Below are 14,266 nucleotides of genomic sequence, written 5' to 3' on the forward strand. Positions count from 1 at the left end.
GGGGAAGGGCAGGACTCACCAGCCACAAAGTCACCGAAGCCGATGGTGGAGATGGTAATGAAGGAGTAGTAGAGGCCCTCGATGTAGTCCCACTCCTCCGTCACCATGAACACGAAGGGCGGGATCACCAGGTGGACCAGGACGCCCCATACAATGAAGATGGCTGTGCACGTGATCTGCGCCTGTCGCTGATGGGGTGGGGACGGGGGAGGGGGGCAGGGAGACCGAGTCAGACCCATGGCAGAGACGGGGGAAAATCAGCAAGGGCACCCAGAAGGCCGGCGAGGCAGCCAGGCGGGAGGCCAGCTGGTACCACGCCTGGGAGGAGGCTTGGCACCCAGGAAAGGGCGAGGAGCACTGTTGCCAGCCTCAACCAGGGGCCGGGGGCCCCTGAAACTGCCCTCTTGTCTCCTGCTCTAGCACCTCTGTCCATTCTTAGATCTTTCCCCTCCTCCCATCCCCTGCCAGGGTTCCCCCAGTGCTGCTCAGCACCCAAGTTTTGGGGACATACCAGGCTCACGCCTCTCTTGGTGAGGAACTGGCCCAGCCTCTTGGCACGTCCCCCGAAGAACTTTCCCAGGGCACTGATCCACGTCAGGCAGAGTGGCACTCCAAAGAGACCATAGAAGACACAGAAGAGGCGCCCGGCAGGGGTCTTGGGGGCCACATTGCCATAGCCTGAGGAAGAAAAAGAGAGTGAGGCATGGACAGCTGCAGCGGGGGTGACAGACCCAGACTCAGCACGGCCCTGGGCTCCACTACATGGCCACACCTACACCGACATGCACATCCACACAGCTCCGTCCTCTAAGATCACTTGATACTGATCTAATATCGGTCCTTCACAAATGAAATTTTACTTTATTACACAATGGTCATGATTGTTTATAAAACAAGTAGGGGGGGCACCTGGGTGGCTCAGTAGGTTAAAGCCTCTGCCTTTGGCTCAGGTCACGATCCCAGGGTCCTGGGATCGAGTCCCGCATAGGGCTCTCTGCTCGGCAGGGAGCCTGCTTCCTCCTCTCTCTCTGCCTGCCTCTCTGCTTACTTGTGATCTCTGTCTGTCAAATAAATAAATAAAATCTTAAAAAAAAAAAAAAAAAAGCAAGTAGGGTGGCATGGGCCATGTCTCCTCCATCAGACTGGGAGCTCCCTGCTGGACAAAGCCTTCATCATCAGCAAGCCTTCCACTAGTCCATACAGTACCACAGTGCAAATTATAAACAGCCTTCTCTGGGGAGACACCCCACAGGCACAACGGGAGGTGGTCTCTAAAGATGGCCATTCTTTTTTTTTTTTTTTTAAGATTTTATTTATTTATTTGACAGACAAAGATCACAAGTAGGCAGAGACGCAGGCAGAGAGAGGAGGAAGCAGGCTACCTGCTGAGCAGAGAGCCCGATGCGGAGCTCGATCTCAGGACCCTGGGATCATGACCAGAGCTGAAGACAGAGGCTTTAACCCACTGAGCCACCCAGGCGCCCCAAAAGACAGCCATTCTTAATCCCTTCCCCTCCTGCGCAAGCATGCCGCTGCTCACATCAGGCTGGTATCTAATCCCCAACCTTGGAAGCTGGGCTTCAGGAGCCGGCTTGGCCAGCGGATGCAGCACAAGTAGTACCAGATAGGCTAAGCCTGAGAAGCCCTGTTGCTTCCCCCCCCCCCCCCCCGGCTGGAAGTGCTCACCTCGGGGATTCTCCCCCTTGGAATCCAGTTGCTGTGCTGCGAGCTACCTGAGTCACGGCGTTTTCACCCCTAGCCATGCTCTCAGTCGACAGCCATGGTCCACTATCAAACATGTGATGGCAGAAGCGGTCCTAGATGCCTAGCCAGTAGTGCTTTTGGCTGACTCCAGCCTCAGACATAGGACTGCCACCGCCATTACTGACCTCCAGCAAGAACCAACCAGCTGAACCCAGTCAACCCTCAGAACAGTAAAAGATAATAGTAAGTTGTGTTTTAAGCCACTGAGTTCTGGGGTGGTTGGTCATGCAGCCATAGATAACCAGAGAAGACATCCAGCCTGGTGAGCAAGCATGGGCTGGGTTGGTGCAGAGCACAACCTGTTCAACCTCCTGCATGGCTCGGGCTATCAGGCTTTGTCGTTTCTGCTCCAAGAGCCCAGGTGAGGACTCCTAGAGAAATCTTCCAAGCATGGCCAGTCACCAAGGACTGACTAAATCCCCAGGAAAATGCTCAAAGAATGCAATGCAACTGAAGGGCATGGGACCAGAGCTGGACTCTTATAAAGTTCCGTGGATGGGGGGCATGGACGTGGGTATCCTGAAGGTCCCAAAAGACTTACCAATGGTAGTGATGACCGTGGCAGCAAAAATCATTGCGTTGGGCCAGTTCCAGTTGTTGAAGGTCTGATTCCCTGTAATGGCCACACCCTGTCCTGCAGCATCAGATACTACCTAGAAGGAGAGAGACAAAGTGATGACGATGATTTCTTCGAAGTGACAGCAGCGGGTGCAACTCCATATGAACATTCTTATTGAATCATCACAATAACAAGGTGGCAGTTACTGTCTCCAATTTATAGATGATGAAACATTTTATGGAGGATCAGAGAGGTTAAGCGATTTGCCCAGGGCCACACAGCGGGTAAGAATGCAAACTCAGACACTCTGTCTCTAAAGTCTGTTCTCTCACTGACCCAGTACTTCTGGAACTTACTAGCATGTACCAGCATCACCTGGTGAGCTTGTTAAATAGAGACTGTGGGGCCCCACCTCCAGAGTTTGATTCAGCAGGTCTGGGAAGGGGCCAGAGAATCTGCATGTCTAAGAAGTTTCCAGGTAATGCTGCTGCTACTGGGCCAGAGCCCATACTGTGTTAGACTATTGTGCCTCAAGGAAGGATTATGTGATTCAGAAACACAGGATGCCTATGCCCTACCCAGTCCTCCACAGAGGAGTCTCCTACTGCGGGACAGACCTGGGAGGGACCCGCATCCACTCCTCATCCCAGCTCAGCGCCTCCCAGATCTGTTGTCTGAAGGGGTACACATTGCATCCGCTGGCTTCCTTCTCCCCATGCTTGGGACTCTATCCTCCTCCCCTAAAAGCTCCCCCTTCCCTCTCTTCTCTGGGTCCATCTCTCTGCCCTGGGCCGGGCAACTTCAAGGTCTAGGCCAGGACAGATCACCAGAGATGGTGTGTACATTTCAGGGTGACTCAAAATCAAGTGATCAGTCCCCACGGGGCTCCCAGTAACTGTGGCAGCAGGTGACACACGCCACCTGGGGAGTACACTGGTAGCCCTAGAAGAAAACTTATCTATTCCAGGAACTTTAATAGCTTCCAAACCTGCTTCAACCTGCCGAGAACTGGCTCTACCCTCCACATCCTTTACTCCTGCCACTGTTCACCCCAACCTGCAGATGGTGGGGCATGGACCCCAGCAGAAGGCTCACAAGCAAGGTCCAGGGTTTAAGCCAGGAGTTCCAGGGCGGCCCTGAGGAGGAGGACCCCAATCCAGAGACCGGGAAACTCAGCCGAATTCTCTGTACAACTCAAGCCTGGGTCTGAGGGAAGACAGAAGGGCAAGGGATGGAAGCCAGAGGGAGACGGAGAGCCCACAGTTCTAACCCTCTGTGGCCTGACTGAAGTCTGGTGGGAAACAAGGGAGGGGCTAGGCTGGTTGTGAAGGAACCAGCAGTTTGCAGCTGCGACAGCAGGCCCCGTGTTAACGGCTCTGCAGATTCCATAAAGAATTTTCCATGATGACATGCTCATCTGACAGGCCATCAAACCACACCACCCGCTGCCCTGCCTCCTCACCGCCTTTCCAGAACATCTCTCTGCAGGTCGGGAGGGGTGGAGGGCTGCCCTCCCCTCAGAGAGCTGGCCGTCTAGCGGGCCCGGGCCACTTCCACGAGAGAGCATCAGCACCTCTAGATCCCAAGGGGCCTCCTGGTCCATCAGAAAGGTTTTCTAAAAGATTAAACCCATGTCCGAAGCAGGAGAATGAGAAGGAGTGGGGTCTTGTGTCTTAGTGTTAAACAGGCGGCAGTTCCCTCTGGCCCTTTGTCCTCTCCGCCGCCTGTTGTGGAGAGAGAGGGTAGAAGGCAAAGTGCCGGGAAGCTCAGCCCGACAGACGAAGGGACATTGAAGGGGAAGCCACCCCACTGCCCCACTGAGCAGAGGGCAATGCATTTGGGGCACCAAGGCTGGTCATCCCCGTGGAGTCTCAGAACACGAGCGCTGTCCCTCTTCTCACACAGACGAGAGGGGTGGATTCCAGAAACTCAAACCAGAGTCCTCACCGATGTCTAAATGGGGACATGAAAATGTTTGGCGCATTCGGAGGAGGAACTGGCGGGCACTAGGAGCGAGCACAGGTCTGTCAAGAACCAGTCATGCTCAGCTAAGTGCATCTCCCGCTCCACAGGGGCTGTGAGTCCTTGAAGTTGGGTGGAATGCGGTAAATCTCGATTTCAGCAACAGATGGGCTGGCGGAGATCTCATGTGGGCAAGACAGAGAAATGCAGGGCGGAGCTGGGATTAATTTGGGCCCCTTTACAGGCAGATAAACAACCAAGAAGTATTGATCTTTATCAATCTGACCGGAGGTCTCCGCCATCAAGCGAAAGGCCTGGCCCCTTCCGTATTTTAGTCAACGACACAGCAAAGACGTATGTAGAGACCTGCCCGGTCCCATCGGCAGAGGAGGCAAAGCAGTGGGCAAGGCTGGGATGGGGAGAGGGCCATGCTCGTCTCATCATGGCCATGCAAGGGCAGTGTGAACTCAAAATCCCCTCCCTGGGGGAATACGGACCCACACTAATGAGACAGGATTATCTTTTACTATTTTCATGTCGTCCACTCTGTGTTCCGAAAGGACCAGACCAGGATCGAGGGGAGAAGGCCTTGGGTTTCAGGAGACCACAAACTAGCAAACACTAGGAAAATCAATAAAATCGCCGGCAGTGTCAACACCTCACGTCTTCAGGGCTGGGCCACACTCGGGGAGCTCTGCCCCACCCTAGGTGTCGGACCACCCACCCTCTGCTAACCGAGAGGTGGCATTCTGGATAAGGAGCTACCTGAGAACCCAGGGCTCCCGGCAGCACATCACTCCCGGGAACGGAACGTGCTTAGAGCAAGGCCAACCAGGGCACCACAGGGCTGCTGAAGGTGTGACAGGAACCCCGGGGAGCCCAGCTGGGGGACAGCGCCCTCCGGGAGCGTCAACAGGTGCTGAGTGGGGAGTGGTGGCTGTGTGAGACGCTGCTGCAGGTCCCAGGGAGGCTCTGTGAGGAGGTGAAATCCCTGTCCTCCCACCTGTCTATGCCAGGTGATGGGGCTTGAAGCCCCACGACACATAGGGACAGCCCAACCCACGCTGTCCAAAGGCCATCCATGACTTGGGAATCAGTAAGTGCTCAGGAGACACCGAACAGAAGAGGGGCAAAACAGGGTAACCCAAGATGGCACTACGGTTGGGAGCTCTGAGGCAGACAGGCAGGGTTTCCTGCCTTTCCCCCACCAATGCTATGCCCTTTGGGGCACAGCCTGCCACCTCAGCCTCCGGCCCTGGGTTCTCAGGGGGCCACAGTCCCAGTCACTCTCCCCACGACCCCTGTTATCTCCCCACAGTCATCTAGAGAGGGGCACCCGGATGGGTCCCTGTGTCTGCAGGGCTAGAAGCACCACCAGCCCTTAGAACAGTCCCACTGGTCAGGTCACAAAACAGGCTGAGAGAGGTTAAGTGGCAGAACTGGGCTAGTTTCTGGGCTGTCTGGCTGTCAGCCAATGGGGCTCCCCCTACCTCCCTTCATGGCTCTAACTGCCCCCTGGGCACACCAACACCGCCCTGTGTTGCCTCCTCTCTGCCCATGGGCACCAAGCAGTTGGCCTAGGAATCAGCTTGGCTCCATCCCAGTGCTGGGTGTGAAGTAGGATTTCTGTGCTGCTGAATGGCGGACACCCCTTGCTGGGCGTATATACACACATCACCTATCCTGTCAGGTGTCATTCGACAGGGGAGGAAAGGGAGGCCTGGGGGATGGGGGTGGAAGTCCCAATGTGGGGCCTGTTCCCTGTCCCCACTGTGTGTAGCTGCAGCTCTGGCAGGGACAACTCAATGGTTAGGCTCACGGTCACAGAGGATACAAAGGGGAGGCCTCCCAGAACAAAGGGCCTGGCCCAGGACTGAGGTCATTCGTGGGTTACAGAGAGTGGCATGGGGGAGCCAGGCCGACACCTCGTTAGACGGCATCCTGTCCCCAGGGTTAGGGAAATAGCTCTCGCAGGAGGAGGTGGCCCCTGTTCACTCACAGGGTTCTTTAACTTGGCTCCCAGATTCACACAAGACAATATTTTCATTTTCTACAGAACCGAGGAGAGTGATGGGAGAAGGGGATACTGCACACAGCCTGGGCTCAGCTCTTGTTTGGGGAAGGAACAGAGCTCCTGCCCGAGTCGCCCTCCTGACCAAGTAGCTGTGATTTATCGAGGGCTTTCTATGCACCGAGTGTTGTGCTAACACTTCACTGCCTTCAGCTCATTTAATGAGGACAGAATCCTGCTGGGAAGATACCGTAATTTTTTCCATTTTGCAAATGAAAATTTAAGGCTTGGAGAGGTTAAGTAAGTAGCCTAAGGTCAGAGTGCTCCAAGCGAAGCCTGGAGAGCCCTGACTAGACACGGTTATCCCGCCCCTCCCTCCCCTGCCCACAAAGCTGCAGGAAGGAGGCCAGTGCATACTTCCACCCCTTCACACCAGCTGAAAAAACAGTGCCCTAAAACCAGTCCATCCACTCTGACCCGAGCTCAGCATTTCCAGCCAGGCCTCCAGGGAGGCCGCATGCCCTTGTCTTGGCTTCAGGCAACCAGCTGCCCTGACCCCACCCTCTGTCCACGGAATACGGGTTCCCGGACATCTCCGCGTGCCCATGGGATCCGGGGTTTCCCAGGCAGAGGCAGCTACCAGGCCTCCCCTTCCTGGAGAGTGGATTGTCCTGGGGCTTGGGACATGAGGCCCACCTTTAGCCCTGGGCTGGTGGGGCTGAGGTGTGGCCTCTCCCCCATCTACCCTGGGCGGGCAGGGGCCGGACACTGCAGTCCAGGGGACAGGTGGGCTGGCGAAGGCAGCTAGGGGGCACCCAGGAGGCTACGCCCCCCTGGCCTCCAGCTCCCAGGCAGACATGAGGTCTGGACCACAGACCACTTTCCTGCTATGCGGATGCAGCCGTAAGCAGCCTCCTGCATGCCGGACCCCCTGGACCCACAGGCTGTGGGGGGCCCTTAGCCACCCTTGGCTGCATTTCACCCTGAGTTTGTTCCATCTAAATCACTTGGTGCCTCTGGCCTGGAAGGTGAAATAAGGCCGCTGGCCACGTACTGACAAGGGGCTTGGCAAGAGAGAACAGGACTTTTATCATTCTTCTGGCCTGGTCCTCCCAGCTCCCCCCTTTGAGGGGGGAAGGGCAACCGCTGATCAATCCTTGCATCATAGATGAGCGGAGCTGATATTTGAATAGCAGCTGATTTTGAGCACGGAAGCGACAGATACCAACCAAGCACCTCAAATCACTTAGTTCGCTAAATCTTTATAACCCTAAAACATGGGGGCTGTTAGCCCGACGAGGACAGCAAGGCACCGAGGCTAATGAAAGTGTGTGCCTAAGGTCACACAGCAAGTCAGTGGTGGAGCTGGGGAGGAAACTGGGGAGGTCTGGCTCTCAGCCCCCACTCCCACCCCACCCTGCACCTATAGACAACGGGGAGGGGATGCTGGGCTGGGTGCTTCTTAGCTACAAGGAGTGGAGCAGGCCTCTGGAGAACAAACTTTCCAAGCAACGGCGAGAGAACCGTCTGTAGAAACGCAGGCTCCCCAAGAACATAAGCGAAACGAGGACAGGGCTTTTCAATCTGCTTGCTTTTCTGCGGCTGTATTCCCAGCATCTACAACACTGCCTGGCACATAGTAGGTGCTCAACAAGTACTTGAGCGTGGGTGAGGAAATTAACTGAAATGATTGTACATTCTCTGGTCTAGACTGATGTATCCTCCTGTGTCCTTCCTTCAATGCTTTCCCAGCATCATTCTGCAGTTGGGTTTTAACTAAATTCACTAGTGACAAGGTGGAGCAGGAGAGCAGGAAGCAGAGGCAGACCCCAGCAAGGGTGGGGGCTGGTGGGGTTGAGGGCGGGAGCCATGGAAACCACCTGCATTGAAGGGGAACTGAGGGCAGGGGAGGGGAGCAGTTGCTAGACTGAGAGGAGGCAGAGGGCTGGGGAAGGGGTGGGCTGAAGGAGGAAGATGAAAGCCCCTCAGCCAAGGCCAAGATGACAGAACAAGTGGCAGTGGGGCTGGGAGAGTCCCTGGGGAGACTTGAAGGACTTTTCTGCAGGAAGGGGAAGCAGCCCTCTGCACAAACTGTCCTGAAAGCAGAGGGTGAGCAGAGAGCAGGAAAAGGAATCTAAGTCACCCCAGGTAGCAACACTTTAGTAAGAAGCCCAGCACCTTCCTCGGGGAACGCTTACACGCCTAAGCCCTGCATCTACGGAGACGGACGGCTCCCGGGCCCTCTCCAGGGCACTGATCTGGCGGTGAGTCTAGGGGGGCTCCCAATGGCTCACACCAAGTCTCTGGGTAAATAACGTAACCTATCAGCCTCAGTTTCTCCATCTGCCAAGAATAACACCTACCCTGAGCATACGAAAAGTATGCAGGACATCCAGGCAGGCCGTCATTGTCTGCACTCAATAAATGGATCCAGTCGGTTCCAGGACTCGCTCCATGTGTCTGTCAGGAAACCAGACCCTGCGAGGACTTGAGACCCGGGCAGAAGGACCACGTGTCCCCAAGGCTACATCAAAGGGCGTGGGGGTTAACTTCCCTGCACCTGGAGGGCAGGCCTTGTTGAGAACAGGACACTGTCCCCAAGTTTCCTCACACCTGCCACCTCTTCCCATCCCTTTCTGTTCGAAAACTGAAAGCTGCCCTTCCTCAGTCTGATCATTCAGCTCCTTCAGGGCACAGGGTGGCTTCTCCGACATCCATGGGGACCAAAACAACTCAAGAGGGGGTCAGGGGCTCGGCTGGAGTTGGAGGGGCTGGGGGCACAGGTGTGTTAAAGCTCTCCCAGGAGGAATCAGAGGCATGCCCCAAGATGTCCTGTTTCATCCCTTGGAAGGCCCATCTCTCCTGGTCTCTGCCACCTGGAGGCTCCCGGGCACCCTGCCCGGTTTCCCGAACAGCCAAGCAGGGCAGGCAGGCTGGGAAGGAAACAACGCCACACACTACGTCCCCTGACACCGCGTCTGCCAGGAGGGGCTGCGCCTGTCTGAACCCCAGGCCCAGCTTGCTGCCCCGCTGCCCCCACCTATCACCCGGCCCCTCCTGGGCTCTCCCTGCATGTCCGTGTCGTCCACACACCCATCTGGTCTGACAAAGAACCCCTCAGAACGGGGGCCATGGGTGGGGTTGAGGCTCTGTAAGAAGGTGTTCTGAATAGGACAGACAGAAGTGGAGGCCAGTAAACCTATCTCAGGTGCTTTCCAAGCAAGTATTTGCAGTTCGGGCTTGTTTAGAATAAAGTTTTTCAAATCCTTTCACACCTGAACAAATGAACAAATAGAAGAAGGAAGGGAGGAGGACCCCAGAGCCTCTGAGTGTGGGGACTCCCTAGAGCAGTCTGAGAAGTGAGAGTGGGCATGTTAGGGGCTAGTCCGTCCAGCCGCCAGGCCAGTCCCCCATCAGACAGTCCTTTCTGGGTCTACTGGCAGATCAAAGGGATCTTGGCCAGAAGGGGAGCACCTGTTAACCCTCTTATTCCTAAGACCAATGAGAGAGTTGAAGACCATTAGTCAAACCCTCCATGATCTCCATCCTTCCTCCCTCAGCACTGCTCAGCTTTCTCTAGCTTTCCCTCACTGGGGATGGGGGAGGGGCTGCTGGGCTTGTTATCAGATGTGGAAACTGAGCCTCAGGGACCTGAACCACCACACAGGTCTCGAGGTAGTGGTTCTCCATCCAGGCTGCCTGGCAAAACCACCAGCAGCCTAAAGGACTACAGTGACTGGGCCCCCCGGCAGGTGTGTGCGGCTGATCTGGGCAGCGAACAAGCTCTACTGGGCATTCTGAGGGGCTGCCCCTCACTGCCTCATGCAGGGTGACAATGTGGGGGGGGGGCTCCAAGCTGCCCCATCCCGAGCATTCTTGTCGACCTCTCGCCTCAGCCCAGGTGACTGGGGTGTGGCTGGGAGGGCAGGTGTGCCTTAGGGGCAGGGCACTGATGAGGGCCAGGTGGTGCCACCCTGATATCCATGTGAGCTGCAGGCCCAGCTCACCAGGCCCGTCACTCTCGGGAAGGAGCAGGTGTCTGTGGCAGGTGCTGGAACCCAAGCAGGCAGGGCCACACCGTGTCACTGTTGAGACCAGACTTCAGCTACTGCGGTGTGGAATCTGTTAACTTCTTTTTTGCTTTTCTGCAACTTTCAGCTTTGCTCCAGTGCCTACCAGGAGTAATTATAATGTTTTTAGAAGAAGGAAAGACAAACTGTTAGAGGAATGCTAGGATGGCCACGCAGGGCTGAAAGACAGGCTCAGCTCTGCTCTGCCAGTCACTTGCCGAGATTCTCCAGGAGCCCTTGGACCTCTGCCTGCTTTCTTCGCTGTAAAATGAGGAGGCTGGCTTAGGTTGCTGGGGTGCCCCTGTGTTTACAAGTCATATCTTCTTCTGCCCACAACCATGACTTTGGAGCCCAGTTCAGCCCTTCCCAAGTTCCCCTGTCCACAGCACGTTCAAGAAAATACATTTTCATTCTCAAGACTCAAGTTCACAGGCCACCAGCTCCAGCTCCTCCTGAGCCCCCAGCAAGTTAGGCCGCCCACTCCAGGAGTAGCCCTGCTCCTCAATCACACTTCCTTCCTCATGTCCCCTGGACCCTACTGCAGGACGGAGAAGACGCCTCACTGCGTCCCCTCCTCTCTGGTCCTTAAAGTAACATGCCGGTGCTGGTCCAGGCTGCCTTCCCGCAGCTCAGGTGTCTTCTGGGGGGCGGGGGGCTGTGTACAAAGCAAGTCCCCTGCAGTGCTGGTCACACCTACAGATACCCACGTGACTTCATAAGCAAGGCAGCAAGTGGCCTACGGCCCCATCCTTGATGCACACTTTAGGCGTCACTATACTCCTGCTTCCCCTGGACTGCAGGTAGAGATCATCTGGCAGGAGTTTGGGCAAGTCCTCCTGCCTGGGTCCTATCCTCAGAGAACCAGCCAGACACGATCTGCTTCAAGCTGCCCCAGGTGACTCTAACACATACAACCAATTTCAAAGCCACTGCACTAGACCCAAATCATCCTTTCAGTTAGGAGGCCAGAGTCCAGCCCGGCCCCAGGGCAGCGGGCCTGGAAGCATGGCTGTCCTCCAGGCCACCGCTGGCCTTCCCCTTGCACACCCTCCTGAACCATCTCTCAGCAGCCTTTGCGGAGTGCAGGGGCACTCCTAGATCTCACGCTCACGGGGGCAAGCCCGTGCCAGAGGTGAGCACGTTTTCAGCAGAAATCTCTGGATTTCCGTCTTTCTCAGGCCCGGGAGCCCTGTCTGTACTCAGGAGGGACAATAAAAACAAGGCAGGTGACCCTGCCCCCATTGTTCTCTGCCTGGGACGGTAACCCTCCCCAGCAGCTGGGAGCCCCTCCCGTGAGAGCTGAGCCCAGGGACGCGCTGACCTGGGAGGGTAGCAGGTTTGGCTAAAGCAAACAGTGAAGGGCTGGTGGGGCCGAGCTCAGGATGGGACGTCAGCAAGCATTCTCAGGCACCTGGAGGGCTCGGCAGATGCGTAAGACTGGAAATGCCTGTGTGTACAGGCGTAGGGGATCTCTCTGGTGTGGCTCGGGTCCCACAGCATGGCCACCTCTGAGTTGGCTGTGGGAGTAGGAAAGCATTTCCTCCCACCCACCCACCCAACCACACAAAGATTATTCTCCACGCCGTATTCTCAAAATACACCTCCCGCTTCATTTTCCTAAGGACTCAGGGCAGGTGGGATGTCCCGAGACACCTAATGACAAGAGGGACATCCTTTAGCCACCTCAACTTCTCTACCCACGAGTTCACACCTACTGTCCCGCCTGGGGTGACTGTGGCCCCGCACCACTAACGGCTCCCTACCTGGGATGCCATGACCCGGGGCCTGGCGTCATGACTTGGCTCCTCCCTTCCCCCAGAATCCAAATCCTGGGAGCGTCTCTCTCCAGCACGCCAGACGGGCAAAGCAGTCCCCTTCCTCTCCCACAGGGATGTAGGGACTGGGGAGGGAGAGGCCCCTGCACCGTGCTCAGCTTCTGCCTTGTCCTTCCCAAGCAAGCTAGCAGACCTCTCTGTTGAGCCCCACTCGATGGCTCTAACAAGGAAGCCAGGAAGGGCGCTGAGATGGCATCTCCCTCCTCCTCGCCCAGACCCACAATCATCAGGCACCTCTCCCACCTAGAATTCCTCTAGCCCTAATGCTGTTTCAGCCCAAGACCCTGGAGGAAAGGGAGGCAAAATGGATACTCCTATTCCCATTTTGTAGCTGAGGAAAGCAATCAGAGAGGGCTAGTGACATGGGAGAAGTCACACAGCAAGGTGATGACAAAGCACTGAGTAGAATCAGCCAGAAGAATCCCCTGACTCTCAGTTGAGGGCCCTTTCCACCCAACAACCAGACCACCCACCACCCACCCCAGGACTGGGCTGAGAAATGCCACCCACGATAGACAGGTAAGCACAGCTAACAGGTGGCAAAGAGCTATGAAAGGGTTGCGCAGATCTACTTTTGATATCATTTGGGATGCGTGTATGCTGATACTCTCTGTCCCAGCTCCCAGGATGCCTCTTGGATTTAACCCCGACCTTGCAGCGGGGTGGAAGGAGCAAACATGGGAAGTCACCATCCATCTGAGGCTTCTAAAAACAGCCCGTGAGCAGGCCACAAAGGAGGTCACAGGAACTGCTGACTTGCCATCTCCCCATCTAGGGCTGATGACCGGAGGGAGATCTAGTTCACCATCAGCCTGGCGGGCCCCCACCCTGCCCCCCTACCAGCGTGCTTCCCATCCTGCAGAGCTCAGGTCCGCATGCTGGCCTGGACACCATAAACTGTGGTAGCCGATCCACTTCAAAATCACAAAGATCATGTTTCAGGACTCCAGGAGCAGCACAGGGACAAAGCAGGAAAGGCCCGGGCTTTGAAGCAGACATGCCTGGATTCAAATCTGCGCTCTCCCATTCACCATCAGGTCACCTGGGGGTATGTCCTCCCCCTCTCTGAGCTTCAGTTTTCATATTTGTCAAGTGGGGGTACCAAGACTTTGTGGGGTTGGGGTGCGGGTTTTGTGAAACAATGCACGGCTCAGTGTGGCCGTTCAAGGGCTGCTCCCGAAACAGGTACTAGGTAGAAAAGTGGATGTGAAAGAATAGGAGGGATAGGGAGGCCACCTCCACTCTGGGAGAGTGCACCTGCTGGACAGGGCCTCCGGAGCTATAGACATGAGAGATGGGCTGTCAACAGCAATGCCCTCCTTCCCAGCTACCACCACCTGGAAGACCAGGGCTTGGCACAGTACTTATGGCTACAGACATTCTAGTAGATATCTGTTATCTGGCCCACTGTTTAATCTCCCTCCAAAAGATTGTGGGCTCAGAAGGCAGACCTCACTCATCTCTTAACCCTAGAGCAGTACCTGGCACTAGTAAGCAGTCAATATTAATGAGTAACTGAGTCTCTGAGATGTAAATCTTTCACAACCAGCCCTTCCAGGGCACAAGGAGGGGTGCCAGTGTGTTCAGGGTGGGTTCTGGCTCCACAGGATAAGGTGGGCAGTTCTGGTAGGTGCAGGCAGCCTAGGATGATGGCTCTGTGTTTCTCTACCCCACTGCCTTTCCCCTGCATCACCCCATCCCACCTGTCTTCAAGGGCAAAGCCCCCAGAGGTCCTAGCCCTGGTGAGTCAGCCAACTTTGCAGACTTTGGAACCATCAGTTTTTTTAGAGGAAGGAGGCAGATGGGTGGGGAAGGGTGGGAGCCCAGGAGGCATGTCAGGGTGAGGGCCACAGGTCTTCCCATGCAAGATCCCATTTTCCCAGACCTCAGCAGTGGGACGGGACGCTCTGCTCCACGAAGCTCTCTTGAGCCCTGGTGGCTGCCAGCCCTGTTCCTCTGGACACAGCTGCCTGCTGCCCTGGGCTCCCCTGCTGGGATCCTGAGGACAAGGTTCCCTACCTCTGGCACCCCCCGACTCTTGCCTTCACGGTACAAAACCCATCCT

The 14,266-nt window shown here is 56.0% G+C and overlaps 1 protein-coding gene across 1 annotated transcript in view; it reads right to left on the minus strand.

Annotated features, from left to right (window-relative positions):
- Positions 1-14,266, minus strand: part of KCNK5 (potassium two pore domain channel subfamily K member 5) — a 38,212-nt gene that overhangs the window by 4,707 nt on the left and 19,239 nt on the right. Inside the window, exons 2-4 of the mRNA XM_080805732.1 lie at positions 2,306-2,417; positions 512-678; positions 20-188 (exon numbers count right to left, since the gene is read on the minus strand). Coding sequence (XP_080661858.1) covers positions 20-188; positions 512-678; positions 2,306-2,417 — 448 coding nt within the window. The remainder of the gene's footprint in view (positions 1-19; positions 189-511; positions 679-2,305; positions 2,418-14,266) is intronic.

Source organism: Martes martes, assembly GCF_963455335.1.
Source record: "Martes martes genome assembly, chromosome: 6".
Classification (NCBI taxonomy): Eukaryota; Metazoa; Chordata; class Mammalia; order Carnivora; family Mustelidae; genus Martes; species Martes martes.